At 38.5% G+C, this 13877-nt stretch overlaps 2 protein-coding genes across 2 annotated transcripts in view; one reads left to right on the forward strand and one right to left on the reverse strand.

Annotated features, from left to right (window-relative positions):
• LOC119796274 (methylthioadenosine phosphorylase) overlaps positions 1-1613 on the forward strand; it is a 50789-nt gene extending 49176 nt beyond the window's left edge. The window contains exon 8 of the mRNA XM_038304767.1: positions 790-1613. Within this exon, the coding sequence (XP_038160695.1) occupies positions 790-828 (39 nt within the window). The 3' untranslated portion in view covers positions 829-1613. The remainder of the gene's footprint in view (positions 1-789) is intronic.
• A 1074-nt stretch (positions 1614-2687) lies between these two features.
• cdkn2a/b (cyclin-dependent kinase inhibitor 2A/B (p15, inhibits CDK4)) lies at positions 2688-6145 on the reverse strand. Its single transcript, XM_038304768.1, has 2 exons — positions 5732-6145; positions 2688-3261 (listed from the first exon to the last, which is right to left on the reverse strand). Exons 1-2 carry the CDS (start codon positions 5852-5854, stop codon positions 3010-3012), a joined length of 375 nt encoding a protein of 124 aa, XP_038160696.1. The 5' UTR covers positions 5855-6145; the 3' UTR covers positions 2688-3009.
• Positions 6146-13877: the final 7732 nt, after the last annotated feature.

Genomic DNA, 13877 nt, shown 5'->3' on the forward strand with positions numbered 1-13877 from the left:
TTGAATAATTACCCTCGCTGATTGACCTCCATTTTAAACAAGCACTTTTAGTTAACGTGTCCTTCACACAAAGACTGCTGTGTATGTTTCAATTACTCTACTACACCTATAATTTTAAAATGATAAAATATGTCAAATATAGCTTTTGACCCTATTAGTTATTTTGGAAGAATCTTATTTTTAACATAATTGAATGTAGGGTTGAAACAATTAATTGGATTAATCATGATTATTCGATTATTGAAATAATCGTCAACTAATTTAGTAATCGATTAACATGAACTGGAATATAGACTGTAAACTAAGATTTTGCTGACAGAGCGACCTGCTGGGAGCAGTAATTATATGGAAATAGTAAAAAAAAAGTGTGTGTATGTATGTGTATATATATATATATATATATATATATATATATATATATATATATATAAATATAAATATTTTGCATTTAAGATAATCTTTTTCTTCTGACACTATGCTCTATCCAGAACTCCTAAAGTGGAAAAGTTTTTGTTTCACCTGGTTTAGTTTAATAAAACATCCTCTTTTAAAAGCCTTTGGCTATCCGATTATTAATCAATTAATTTAAAAAATAATCAACAGATTAATGGATTTGTAAAATAATCGTTAGTAGCAGCCCTAATTGAATGTTCATCATTCATCGCATTTCTCCTATTCTCACTATGGAAAACAGTCTCCTAAAAAACTCTCAACAACTTCCTCATCACTGCATCTGAAATAAAGTCTATAAAAATGAAAGGATAAATGGTTTCCTTTTTCTCGTTGCAGACGATGGCTCTGTGTTCAGTAATGTTACCAAAGCACTGAGTTGGCAATCAAAACTTGGACCAGAGGAGGAGGAGGAATAATCCCACACAAACACGTGCACGTATCCAGCCACTGACGAAACGGCGCCCAACTCTGCTTAAGGATTCATAATTGGTGAATCATTGAGAAGTGCCTCACAGGAATAATGCACCGGTTGTTTGTGTCTAGCTGGAGCTTAGGGACTTTCCTTTTTTGAAATGCACCTCGAAGCTTCATGCTGATTCACAGGTCAATCCTTTTCACCCTTTGATCCATGCTTTTTAAAAGTCTTGAAATTATACTTGATATGTTGCAGAGTGATATATTTTGTATTTTATAAACCTTTACACTTTCTATATGTTCTACCTTTAAACTGTCCATCTTAGTCGCAATTTAACCAGATGGAAAGATGAACTTGCACGTTTAGCACATACATGTATTATATCAGTCTTGATTTCAATACAGCAGTTAAATTTAGATTTTTAAATCTCCAGATCATAAAAATATTTTTTTGCTTTTTTAGGAAATTGCTTTTTAGTATAATCTTTTTCTTTCTGCTATCTTACAATTAATTGACAATAGAACTTGCAGTTTAAGTGCTACATGTAGTTTTTGCAGAACATATATTTCATGCAAATTTATAACATAAGAAAACTGTAGGTTTATCCGTAAGTCCAGCGTTTCAATTCACTTAAATCATGTTTTGTGTTCTATCTTGTTATTTTGTTTGCCTTTACTTTTCATTGCTCTGTGTGTTGCACAATATCCAGCTCACTTGCATTTCCTCTTTTTTTTTTTTTTTTTTTATGGCGGAACTGTAAACGCATCTGTATGAAAAACAATATCTGAATAAAACTATAAAGCAAAACTTTGAGGTAATTTCTCAAGTTAAATGAAAAAAGAAAACAAATGTTCTTTGTTGCTTTTTTGTTGTTGTTCTTTTTAGTTTAAATGCAAAATCTCAGCAGAAAATCTGAAGGATTGGATTACAGAAAAAGCAGCTTTGAAATGTTCCAGTCACTACTTATAATGAGTTAAAGACTGGCACTATATGAATAAGCTGAGATGAACTGAATGCTGAAAATCAGGTTTTTTTTTCCAATGAATAATTTATTAACGGATACACAGTTTGTCAGGTTATTGCCACAAAGCTTGACATGTAAACTAATCCAATAATTTTTTGGAGGTAATGGATTAAGCTAATGTTTTTAAATGCAGATGATATAAAGGCCATTCCAGTGGAGTATTGGTATTTGCCACGTGCATTGGGGATTTTTGATTTGGGCTTTAAAGAGGCTTTAGAAATGGAATTCATGCCCAAACTCCAGATTATGGTATTTAGCTTATGTAATTTATGCCCTGAACAAGGTTGCTATTAATTTTGTGCATGGGAACTGGACAAAATTCTACTAAATCTAACGGCTGATTGCATTTCAATAGGATAAGGTCGGCAAAAGGAGGAGCTGCCCAGGGTATATCTGCATTTATCAGGCTATTCAAGGCCAGTACAAACTTCATGATTTCTTAGTCAAACCTGCCGATACTGATTTAACCTTATGCAAAAAAAGGAAAAAGAAAAAAATGTATTCCAGGTTTTGAATTAAGGTGGCTGTTTTTAGTCAAATAAAAGAAGCAATTACAAGCTTTACCCCATTCTTGCATTTAATCATTTAGCCCAGACTTGAGAAAGTGCATCAAACTAAATCCATTTAAATTGTCCTTACAGAGCTAGACTTCCCATTGTATCTTTTACTAGCCTGTAAAAGAAGGATCCAATTTCCACGCAATTTCAAGCATGTTTATCTTTACTTTTCAAGGGTTTAAAACCCTTACATCTATAATACAGCTTTTTTAATCATCAAAGGTTAATTCACTATTGATTTTATAATAGTGCATAGTTTAAAATAATTATTACATGTGCAAAAAGTCATGTCTTCTTATTTTGCTCTGAGTGCTACAAGTTCCAAAAAAAAAAAAAGGTCCAGGGACAATTTTTTCAGAAGAGCAAAGGACATTTATAAAATTTTATAGCACCCTCTTAAATAAAAATTAATAACTGTAAAATATATAATTTTAAATGTGTCTAATAAAAGACCTATCTGGTTAAATAAAGAAATAAATTAAGGCCTTTTCAGGGCCGTATTTTCGGTCCTCAATCAGAACCAACAGAGTTAAATAAAGAAATATCAAAGCAAACACTGCTTATAGAGTCTCTAGGAAGGAAACCACATCGCTGTGTCCGCTCTGTCTGGCCAAATCAATCGGGAGACAGTCCGCTTTGTCTCGGGCCTGCAGGTTGGCCCCGGCCTCCACCAGGAGCCGCACCGTGTCCAGGAAGCCCGCCCGGGCCGCGTCATGCAGCGGGGTGGACCCGGTGCTGCTGTCCGCCACGTTTGGATCCGCTCCGTGTTCCAGCAGGAGCTGAGCTACCGGCGAGCTGCCCATCATCATCACCTTCACACAACACAACAGGGACATCAATTTATCTACTGACAAAAAGGGTTCTCTCCCGAAAAAAAAACAAAAAACAAAAAAAAAACAATAAGCATAATTGATTGGACATATGCAAAAAAATAAAAAAAATATTAAAAAAAAAATACAAAACTTATTTTCATTTTAAACGCTATTACACAAAAAATAAAAATAATAAACCGAATTGCTTACAGTCACTGATTTGAAAGTGAAGCTCTGCAAATATTTTCTTCTGTTAAACAAGCCGCACTAATAGGCTACTGCATTCCTAACAAGTTTTACCTGTTAGATTAATTAACAAAACACTATTGTAGAGTTAGAAAAAAGAATCCATTTATGCTCTCAGTTGCTCTGCGTTATTTAATGTATTTACAACAAATTCATAGATACACATAAAAAATCTTGCAACTTTATAATTACTACCAATTTAAAAATTAAACCACTATTTAATGATTAATTTATATATATATATATATATATATATAGGCCTATATTAAAAAAAACTTACTTTACAGGATTATTGTATTTTTTAGATAAAGCTGCTTAAAAGTGTACTTTAATAACAGCCTAAATATCAGGTCTCATAATGGAAATTAAGCCTGCAGTCAACATGAAAACTAATCATGAAAACAAAACTGTGTGTATATTATATTTATTGTGCGGTTTCGTTTCTGGGCGGCTTTGAAATGCATCCCACTTTTCTTTCTAAGCCCTAAAAAAATTCCCGTCACCGCTTTTAAATGAGATAAGTGATAAATGTTTAAATCAGTCAATATTGCATATATATATATATATATATATATATATATATATATATATATATATATATATATATATATATATATATATATATATATATATATGGCACATACACTATATTGCCAAAAGTATTTGCTCACCCATCCAAATTATTGGAATCAGGTGTTCCAATCACTTCCATGGCCACAGGTGTATAAATTCAAGCACCTAGGCATGCAGACTGTTTTTACAAACATTTGTGAAAGAATGGGTCGCTCTCAGGAGCTCAGTGAATTCCAGCGTGGAACTGTGATAGGATGCCACCTGTGCAACAAATCCAGTCGTGAAATTTCCTCGCTCCTAAATATTCCACAGTCAACTGTCAGCTGTATTATAAGAAAATGGAAGTGTTTGGGAACGACAGCAACTCAGCCACGAAGTGGTAGGCCACGTAAACTGACGGAGCGGGGTCAGCGGATGCTGACGCGCATAGTGCGAAGAGGTCGCCAACTTTCTGCAGAGTCAATCACTACAGACCTCCAAACTTCATGTGGCCTTCAGATTAGCTCAAGAACAGTGCGCAGAGAGCTTCATGGAATGGGTTTCCATGGTCGAGCAGCTGCATCCAAGCCATACATCACCAAGTGCAATGCAAAGCGTCGGATGCGGTGGTGTAAAGCACGCCGCCACTGGACTCTAGAGCAGTGGAGACGCGTTCTCTGGAGTGACGAATCGCGCTTCTCCATCTGGCAATCTGATGGACGGGTCTGGGTTTGGCGGTTGCCAGGAGAACGGTACTTGTCTGACTGCATTGTGCCAAGTGTAAAGTTTGGTGGAGGGGGGATTATGGTGTGGGGTTGTTTTTCAGGAGCTGGGCTTGGCCCCTTAGTTCCAGTGAAAGGAACTCTGAATGCTTCAGCATACCAAGACATTTTGGACAATTCCATGCTCCCAACTTTGTGGGAACAGTTTGGAGCTGGCCCCTTCCTCTTCCAACATGACTGTGCACCAGTGCACAAAGCAAGGTCCATAAAGACATGGATGACAGAGTCTGGTGTGGATGAACTTGACTGGCCTGCACAGAGTCCTGACCTCAACCCGATAGAACACCTTTGGGATGAATTAGAGCGGAGACTGAGAGCCAGGCCTTCTCGTCCAACATCAGTGTGCGACATCACAAATGCGCTTCTGGAAGAATGGTCAAAAATTGCCATAAACACACTCCTAAACCTTGTGGACAGCCTTCCCAGAAGAGTTGAAGCTGTTCTAGCTGCAAAGGGTGGACCGATGTCATATTGAACCCTATGGATTAGGAACGGGATGTCACTTAAGCTCATATGTGAGTCAAGGCAGGTGAGCAAATACTTTTGGCAATATAGTGTATATGCATATGGCGCACTGTCTCATGAGCATGGATAATATCATATATATATATATATATATATATATATATATATATATATATATATATATATATATATATATATATATATATATATATGTATGATATTATCCATGCTCATGAGACAGTGCGTCATTAGGACCGTGACTATTCTTTTTTTTTTTTTTTTAGTGACCCTGATTCCACAGTCTGTTTTTAAAAGCGGCCCCTGAGTTTTTAACATTGATAATTCAGGCAGAACCTTTAGCAGTGGTCGCTGTTGGATGTTGTTGTTTTTTCCGCGGATGCTTGAGCGCATCTGGAGCCACTGACCTGCAGAGCCGTTCGCCCAAACCCATTAAGGCCGTTAACAGGAGCTCCTTTCAGCAGCAGACGCTTCACCTCGGCCGTGTCTCCCTTCGCCGAGGCCGTTGTCAGCTCATCCTCCAAGGTCATTGTCAGCGACAGGATGTTTCTTTCTTCCAGCGTCCTCCTCTGACAGGTAGGGCGATGCTCCCGAGGAACGGCAGCTCACAAACTGGTCCGAGCGCTTTCTATATTGGTCCAGAAATGCGCTCACAGCTTTAAAAATGAATCCTCCGGAGGTTATTCCTTAAGTTCTTCTCTGTCTTGTTTTGTTTTTCTCCAGGACCCACTGGGTTCGGCCAGAACAGCCTGAGCTTGTCCACCGGCTGTCGGACGGACGGTGTGTGTCCGGACTTGTCTTGTTTTTAATGAATGGGTGGCGTCATAATGTTCAACTGCTGCGCACTGCTGCGCATGCGCAAAGGACTGTACAAATAAGGGCTGTCGCTCCTCCCTTCACTACCCTGTTCATGTGTTTAACCTGTCATACAGTAGCTGCCACCCAATGAATGAAAAATAACGTAAAATCATGTAGAATTAAAATAGATAATAATATAATAATAACACAAAAATAATCAAGATGCAGATTAATTGAAATAGGGAAACATTACAGAGTTTGCATTCCAAAACATGTGAAAAACAATCCACTGAACTTTGTTTCCAAGTTTGAAGAGGTTTCGCTTCCCATCCAGGAAAGATATTTTACTGTTTGTTTTTTTTTGTTTGTTTTTTACAGGGTCCTGTCTGGCAATTTGGCAATAAGAATAATTTAATCTGAAAAACTCACACAAAGAGAAAAGACAATTAGAAGAAATGTATTGATACAATTACTTTGTCTTTGGCGCCTCCATCGTTTCACTTAGACTTACAGTGCTGTGGAAAAGCATTTGCTTCATTTTAGATTTTTTACATTATATGTCACATTTAAACATGGCAAATAATAGAATTCAACTTGTAGGAAAAAGATAAAATGATTAGATACATTTATTTTTAAATTGATAATCATCCTAGAAATGTCACCAATTATGGCAATAATACTCCTTTAGAGTTTGTGATAATCTGCAGTTATACATTTCTTTACATATGGGAAAACTTTTGCCCACACTTAGTTGTGTCATTTTTGTCACAGTAAATGTTTTTTTGAGCATAAACAGTATATGTAAGGACATATCATAGCATCTCAAACAATTTTAGGTCCTGACTTTGACTGAAGTACCATAAAACCTTTATTTTGGCCTATTCAGAGTTTGACTTGCTTATTTGCATTGGACCATTGTTCTGCTTCATAACCCATGTAATCTCTTCAAAATCACAACTGTTTCCAAACACTTTTGCTGAGTAATCCGCAAAGGAGGGGAGGCCACATTTCTTAGGGTGTAACGCTTCCCTGTTTGAAAAAAAAAAAGCAAAGGGGTCTGAATGTCTAGTTAAAGAAATCAGTACTAGCCAACAAAGCACAATGCATGAGAAGTCATGCAATTTTGGTGCTGGATATGGGCCGTCAAATACAATTCTTTTTGGGGCCCTGTTCAACATTTTATAACTCAACTTTTCCTTCAGCTATATTGTGTTACCTACTGAATATGGGGACCAAAGCAGCGTAGATCAGATCAGATTGCTGAAAGGATATCTACTTATTGTACATGTTCTCTTGGAGACAGATACCATCTGAACATGAATGCTTGTGGTTAAGAGATTGAACGTCATGCTCGAACACACTGGAACCTCAGCAAAGCCAATCGCTTTTCATACATGTGTGTAATTAAAAAAATAATAATCTTAAGTGCACTCAGTGTCAAGGGATTACTTTTTTATTTGAGGCTGGGTTTTAAGTGATTCACATTGCCTAATGTTTAAACACCTTTCTTTCATGTTTTTGCAAATTATAGATTAGGAATCCTAACCAGCTATTTCCAGGAGAGATGAGAGCAGACAGATCATCCCTGTATCAATATTGACTCAGACATGCAGACATATACACTCACAAAAAAGTGCTGCAGCTGTCTGTTTTGGGCTGAGTGCTGTCTGAGCTGCATGCAGAGACTTGCTTTACATATGTTGATAACAGACTTTTGAAATGTTTTTTTTTTTTCAACTTAAGGAGAGGAAATTGACTCATATCTGAGGGAGATGACAACACTAACAAAGCGGTACAGCCTCTTATCTAAAAGCTGTGCAGTAGGATATGAAATCAGTTTTCAGTCATGTGAAATGTGTTTAGGAAACTCAGACATGACCTAAACTAAACAGGTGGGTAGAGTGATCTCCCCACTGAAAAGAGGAGGTTGAGTTATTTTAGGTCACAAACAGAGCTCCCACGCTTAAGGAGATGGGCAGGGTGCATTGCCTGTATCAGTACTTACTTAGTCATTAGCTCCTCCCCCTTCCCAGTCTCCCATTTTTAGATGCCCTGATTTTTGATGACTACCTGCGTTTCCTCCTGAACTGCGCAGCCCTTGTTTTCTCAGACTAAAGATCAAAGTGAGGAGGGCTGCGGGTCCAGAGGGCATCAGATCCAGGCGATTGAGGTCCTTGAGAACCCTGCCTTAAAGCTTTACAATGTTTCCCAGCTTCAGCAGAGCTCATTCAGGTGATTGCAGTTCAACAAAAGCTTGTTAATCAGCTATTAAGGGAAATGAGCTGTGCTGAAGCAGGGGGAACCCCTACTGCCTGCAGGACAGCGGCTCTTGAGGACATACATGATGTAAGGAGGCAGGACTGCGTGTCTGACAGGCAGGGCTGCAGCCCAGGACCACCGCAAGGAAATGCTATGGCAAATATCCTGTTGACCCTCTACACTGCAAATCCCTCCATCAACTGCCTGCAACCTTCAGAAGGTCTCAGAGAACTATGCTACAGTCAGCTTCATCACAGATGAGACAGGAAATACACAGCTGTGTAAACTGCAACAGAACCACATCAAGGCTGAGATGGGGAAAACCAAGGAGCTGGTGGTTGAGAAATACATGAGGCTGATGTAAACATCACATTTATATCAGGGTATTCAGCTTAACATAAAATGGACTGGAACGACTAAATTCGAGCCAAAAGTGACCCTGTCTTCTGAGGAGACAAATCTTTTGGAGTGCAGGCAGAACTCTTTTAGACCTTCTAAAGCTTGTGGTGGCATCAGCCATCTTTTAGGGTGTGGTATGTTGGAGCAGTTCATCTGTAGCTGAGAGGAAGCTGGTGGATAAGCTCATTAGGATGGACAGCTATGTCTTAGGATGCCCCCTGGACACGGTGGGCAGGGAAACTGTAAGAAATCTAACATTACTGTCAGAATATCTCCCAAGCAGCATTAAGCCACAGAAGCCCTTTAGTGGCCTGTAGGACTCCTGACCACATAGAGGCACAAAGGAAGCAACGGCAAATCCTTCCAGCTGCTGTTAGATCTTATAACCCCCTAACAGGCTCAATAGGCGTTTACAACCATGGCATTATTATTATTATTATTTTTTTACATCCATTTAGTTATTTGCATAGTTTTTCAATTCTATCTCTAAAAGGACTTTTTTTTTCTTGTGGTCTTGAACATTTTCCATTTAACCTGAGCATTCCATTTCTTTAAATACCTATACAGGTAATACAATACATATATATCAAGTATGGTAATTTGTCCATTAAAGCTACAGTGTGTAATTTTCAGTGACATCTAGCGGTCAGACTGCAGACTGCAGCAACATGAACATCTCCCCCCCACCGCTTCTCCCCCCCAACAGTACGGCGAGCGTTACGGGACAAAATGTCTTCCACGACGTCCGCATCACCTACCTTCTCAAGTGATGAGGTTTGTTTACATAGATAATTTTACAGATAGTATTTCATTAGTCTGTGTAGGGTATAGATTTCATGTAGACTTTAGATAATAAATATACCCGTTATTTTTTCTACGTCGTTGTGACGTTTTGGTGAGCTGCTTTGCATGGTGATATAAACAGACGAAGTAATTGTAGTCATTAGTTTAACAGCGAGATTGTGTTCGCTGGAAGAATATATATTCCCCGTTTACAGAGTCCAAGTCATTTTGGTGGCACGGGGGTTACAAGGCGAGGAAGAGGAAGAGGGCGAGGGCAGGGAGGCCGTGGTGGAAGTGCAGCTAGGGCCAGGCGAGGGAGGGGTGCCAGCGGGGTGAGAGCAGAGGAGGAAAGGCTTGAAGATCTCCAAAGGAGCCGGAGAGAAGTAACCGAGGTATATATCCAGAAAATTATTTTACAGAAAATAACAGAATCATTACCTGTAAAACGTCAGGGACGTTGCTGAATAAGTATACTGGAGAGTAACAGCATCATCACGCAGCATGTTATTGTTTTAGACAGGTCTGAGCATCCTGTACTCCAAAAACTGCAGTGATATTAGACAATTGTGTGTGCAGGATTAATTACCTGTCCAAGAGAAAACTGGCAACTTGAGCGTCACTCTGAAAACCTTTTTGCTCCATCAGTGACTTCCATCGTGTAAATGCCGTGCCAATGTTGATCCGCGTTTTTTGTCGTTTCTTGTCACGCTTGCGTTTATTCTCGTCGTGTTTCCGCTTCTTAGATGACGGGGGTTCGGTGTCCGCCGCTTTTCGTTGTGATACAGAGTAGGCATGATCCTCCATTCGTCTGATGTTTGGCCACACAGTGCCAAACAGTTTGCAAAGTCACTTACGCCTGCCGCCTTGTTCACCTTTCTTGTTACTGAGGCGCAGTATACCTGCTTCTTCTTCTTCTTTGGTTTCAGGCAGACTAAACGCTTCTCAGGCATAATACTGCCATCTACTGTTCAGTACCGTCTCAGTTCATCTCTCTCAACTTGCCGTAGTTATTTTCGAGCGTAATGGGCGATCTCGCAATCGCTAGTTTTTTGCCTCTGCGCTTGCCGTAGCGCAAAGATGTCAGCCTCCATGGCTGCGAGACCCGCTCCTATGTAATTATAAATAACGAATTCTAAGGCAACGCAAATATTATGGTTAAAAGGCTGAGCTCATAGGTGATGATAAATAACATAGTTATGTATAATATATTAAATTTCTGACTTTATATGCCTGTAATTATTACACACTGTAGCTTTAAGTATGATTGTTAAATTAATTCCATTATATGTTAGTTAATTTACAATGTTCGTTTCATAATTTTACTTTTAATGTTATTGAAGAGTTCTTTCAAAGGATTTCCGTGTTTTGGCTCCATCCACACCAAGCTTGTGTTTCAAGAAGCTTTGTTCTGGAGCAGGACTGAGCCGTGCTGTGCAGTGCTGTAATGTGATGGCAACAGAGTGCTGCTTGGCAACAGAATGGATCGGCTGTATGTTGGTAGAAGGTGAATGGAATGAAATGAGTTTTTGAATGACCAGCTGAAGATTTTACAGCATGCCCCACTGTACAAAACTGTATGAAGCTAAAAAACTTGAGAGCATCTACAAAAATTTTAAAGATCACAATGGCTGGAGTCAAACTGAAAGCGATGTGTGGAGGTTAACGTTTATTAAAAAAGAAAAAGAAAAAACAGCTGTGACAACCCCTTCCTTAATAGGTTACAATACACACACAAGAGCATTCATTTCATTTCTAACATTTAAAGGATATCATTTTGCTATTTGCAAATCTTAAACCATGCCTGAGGGCTGTTTGAAAAGAGAAAGAAAGAAAGACACATCGTTTCTGAGTTATACACAAGCAGGGACTATTCATTAAATACGTCAATCAGCTAATGACGGACCAACACTTCTCCAGAAACACGCAAAACCAAAACCACCATGAAACAGCTAATGCAACAGCAGGTACAGGAAAAAGAAAGTATCTCTGAAATAGGCCTGCAGCCAAGATCACAAGCTGCTGGAGGAGGAGCTTCAGGTCATAACTCCAGCCATCAGTGAGACAATCGAAACATAACAGGTTCAGTGCAGAGTGCAAATGGGTAGAGTGGTAAACAGAAAAGAGGCATTGGTCATTCTTCCTTTATTGTCTTAGAAAAAACTCAAAGTTCTTCTTCTCCTGAAACTCATTACAAAAAGAAAGGAACATGTTAATGTTTAAAAATGTATAAAACTTGTTTTAAAGCATTTTTTGCTTTAAGACAAGTTTTAAAATGTGAAATATTAGAAACAAACCAAAAGTGAGTTTAAAAAAAAAAATATATATATATATTTTATTGCCATGGCTTTGTTCCACCTGTGGAAGCTGTACAAGGAAAGATGGTATGGTGAGAAATAAATCAAAACATGGCAATTTTTTTCTTGGTAATTTGTCTGTTCTTGGTAATGGGTTTATTGAAAATGAGGTCACATTTGTGTAGCAACTTGCAGAATGAACAGATGCATAAAAAGAAAAAAGAAATAATCAAGAAAAATATGTTATGAAGTTAAATGACACAGTAAATATATTTTGAACTAATGAATGGAAAGTGCAAAAACGCATAGAAAGTAAAGAGAGCTGTTGAAAATTATCAGTATTTATGCAGAAATCCTGCATAAAAACCTGATGGACTATACCAAGGTTTCTGATTTCCAATGTTTCTCCCAGCAAACAGCTTTAGATAAAAGGAGCTCTAATCTTTTGTGTGTTCAAATGAGGGCGCCATATTTGGGAAGTGGAAACAATCCAGAGGCCAACCGTGGTTAATTTCTCACATGATTTCTGACAGAAGAGCCAATAAGTTATACTTAGAAGAGCATCCTTGACACTCCTGAAGCACATCCAGTAAAGTGTGTCCAGATGCGTCTGATGCCTCTGCTCTGGCAGAGAGCGGCTTTGCTATACTTGCTGTTGAAAGTGGGTAAAAAGTAGTTTTGATATGTTTTTAAATGAGATAGTCCACCTGAAAACTTAATCTGTGCAGTCAGTTAATCAAAATTACCATCCTGCCTGCAAATATTATTGCCCTGTCGGAGCCGCTCAGACCCAAGCACACCTGTGGTGCTCTGTCACTGGAAATCCCATTTAAAGGGAGCCTCTGGCCAGGTCGCCTCTTCATGGTTTTCTGCTACTGTTCATGATGCTTGAAAGGCATTTTTCACATACGTAATCCGTCCCAGCCAGAAGCTCATGACATGCTGCTCCTGCTGCTCAAAATCCACTGCAGGACCTCTTGCTGCGCCTTGATGAACCATTTTTGCATGTAAACTAGCTGCTTCTGCTGCCTCTAGCACGTGCGGTCTGAACCTAGCATAATGGCAACAGTAATATTATAAGTAAAGGAAAGAGGAATTGAAAGTTGTCCAGGAAGTGCTTAACAGGAACCCGAGCATAAAACAGACTGTTTTTGTTTTTTTTACAAATACAATAATATGATGAACAGTCAAGAAATTATTTTTTATTTTCATAAAAAAATAACAACCCAGTAAATCATCTATTTAATTGAGTTAAAAAAATGTAGAGAGAACTAGAGATCAGAATATATAGAAGATCCATCTTCTGTTTATTCCATCAAGGTCAGTGGGGCCTATCTCCAGCAGTCAATGGGCGAGAGGCAGGGTACACCTGGAACAGATCGCCAGTTTGTCACAGACTTCCAGAACCTTTAAGTTGTAAAGACCATTTAAAAATCTGAAAAAAACAATGCTCATCATGGCTTTACCCATAAAGAGCAGGTATCAGGTTATATTCATTTATTTAATATTCATTCACTTTGTCATTCTATGTTAACTGCATATTGATTTCTTCGTATCTGTAGATTGTTTAGGGTTTCAGTAAGAGAAAATTCTGAATAATTTCTGGGGTAAACATCTGCATATCTTGTTTTTTTTTTTTTTTTTTGGTTTCAGAAAGCCAGAGAGCTTTTATTTTGAGTTCAAGTTATAACTGCAAGGACTCCTTGAACTGCAGTCAGTGAATAATCTCTATACAGTTTCAGCCGGCATATCACTCCGATAGCAAGATGAGGACAAATTCTTTGTGCTGTGCTTCGTTATGATGCCAGCAACATGCTGCGAGGGATGTTACTGTAGCACTAACACTCCTACTGTGTGATAGAGGCGCCAATGGCAGAGTGTTGAAAGTCCGTCCCAGCCATAAAGATCCCTGGACTTCAAACCCAGACAGGGACTATGATGCTGTGCCAACCTGTTTCTCTGTCATTGAGCAAAACAGAGCTTGGAATTTGTAAGATTATATGTTTTAACATATATGGAT

The sequence above is a fragment of the Cyprinodon tularosa genome, unplaced genomic scaffold (assembly GCF_016077235.1).
Source record: "Cyprinodon tularosa strain WSP-4 unplaced genomic scaffold, ASM1607723v1 ctg540, whole genome shotgun sequence".
NCBI lineage: Eukaryota > Metazoa > Chordata > Actinopteri > Cyprinodontiformes > Cyprinodontidae > Cyprinodon > Cyprinodon tularosa.

What these genes read in the sequence shown, in the direction of transcription:
- cdkn2a/b (XM_038304768.1), bottom strand. Translation starts at nt 5,854, where the DNA reads ATGACCTTGGAGGATGAGCTGACAACGGCCTCGGCGAAGGGAGACACG. An exon ending in TTGGGCGAACGGCTCTGCAG is followed by an intron (nt 3,262 to 5,731) that starts GTCAGTGGCTCC and finishes TGTTGTGTGAAG; the next exon opens with GTGATGATGATGGGCAGCTC.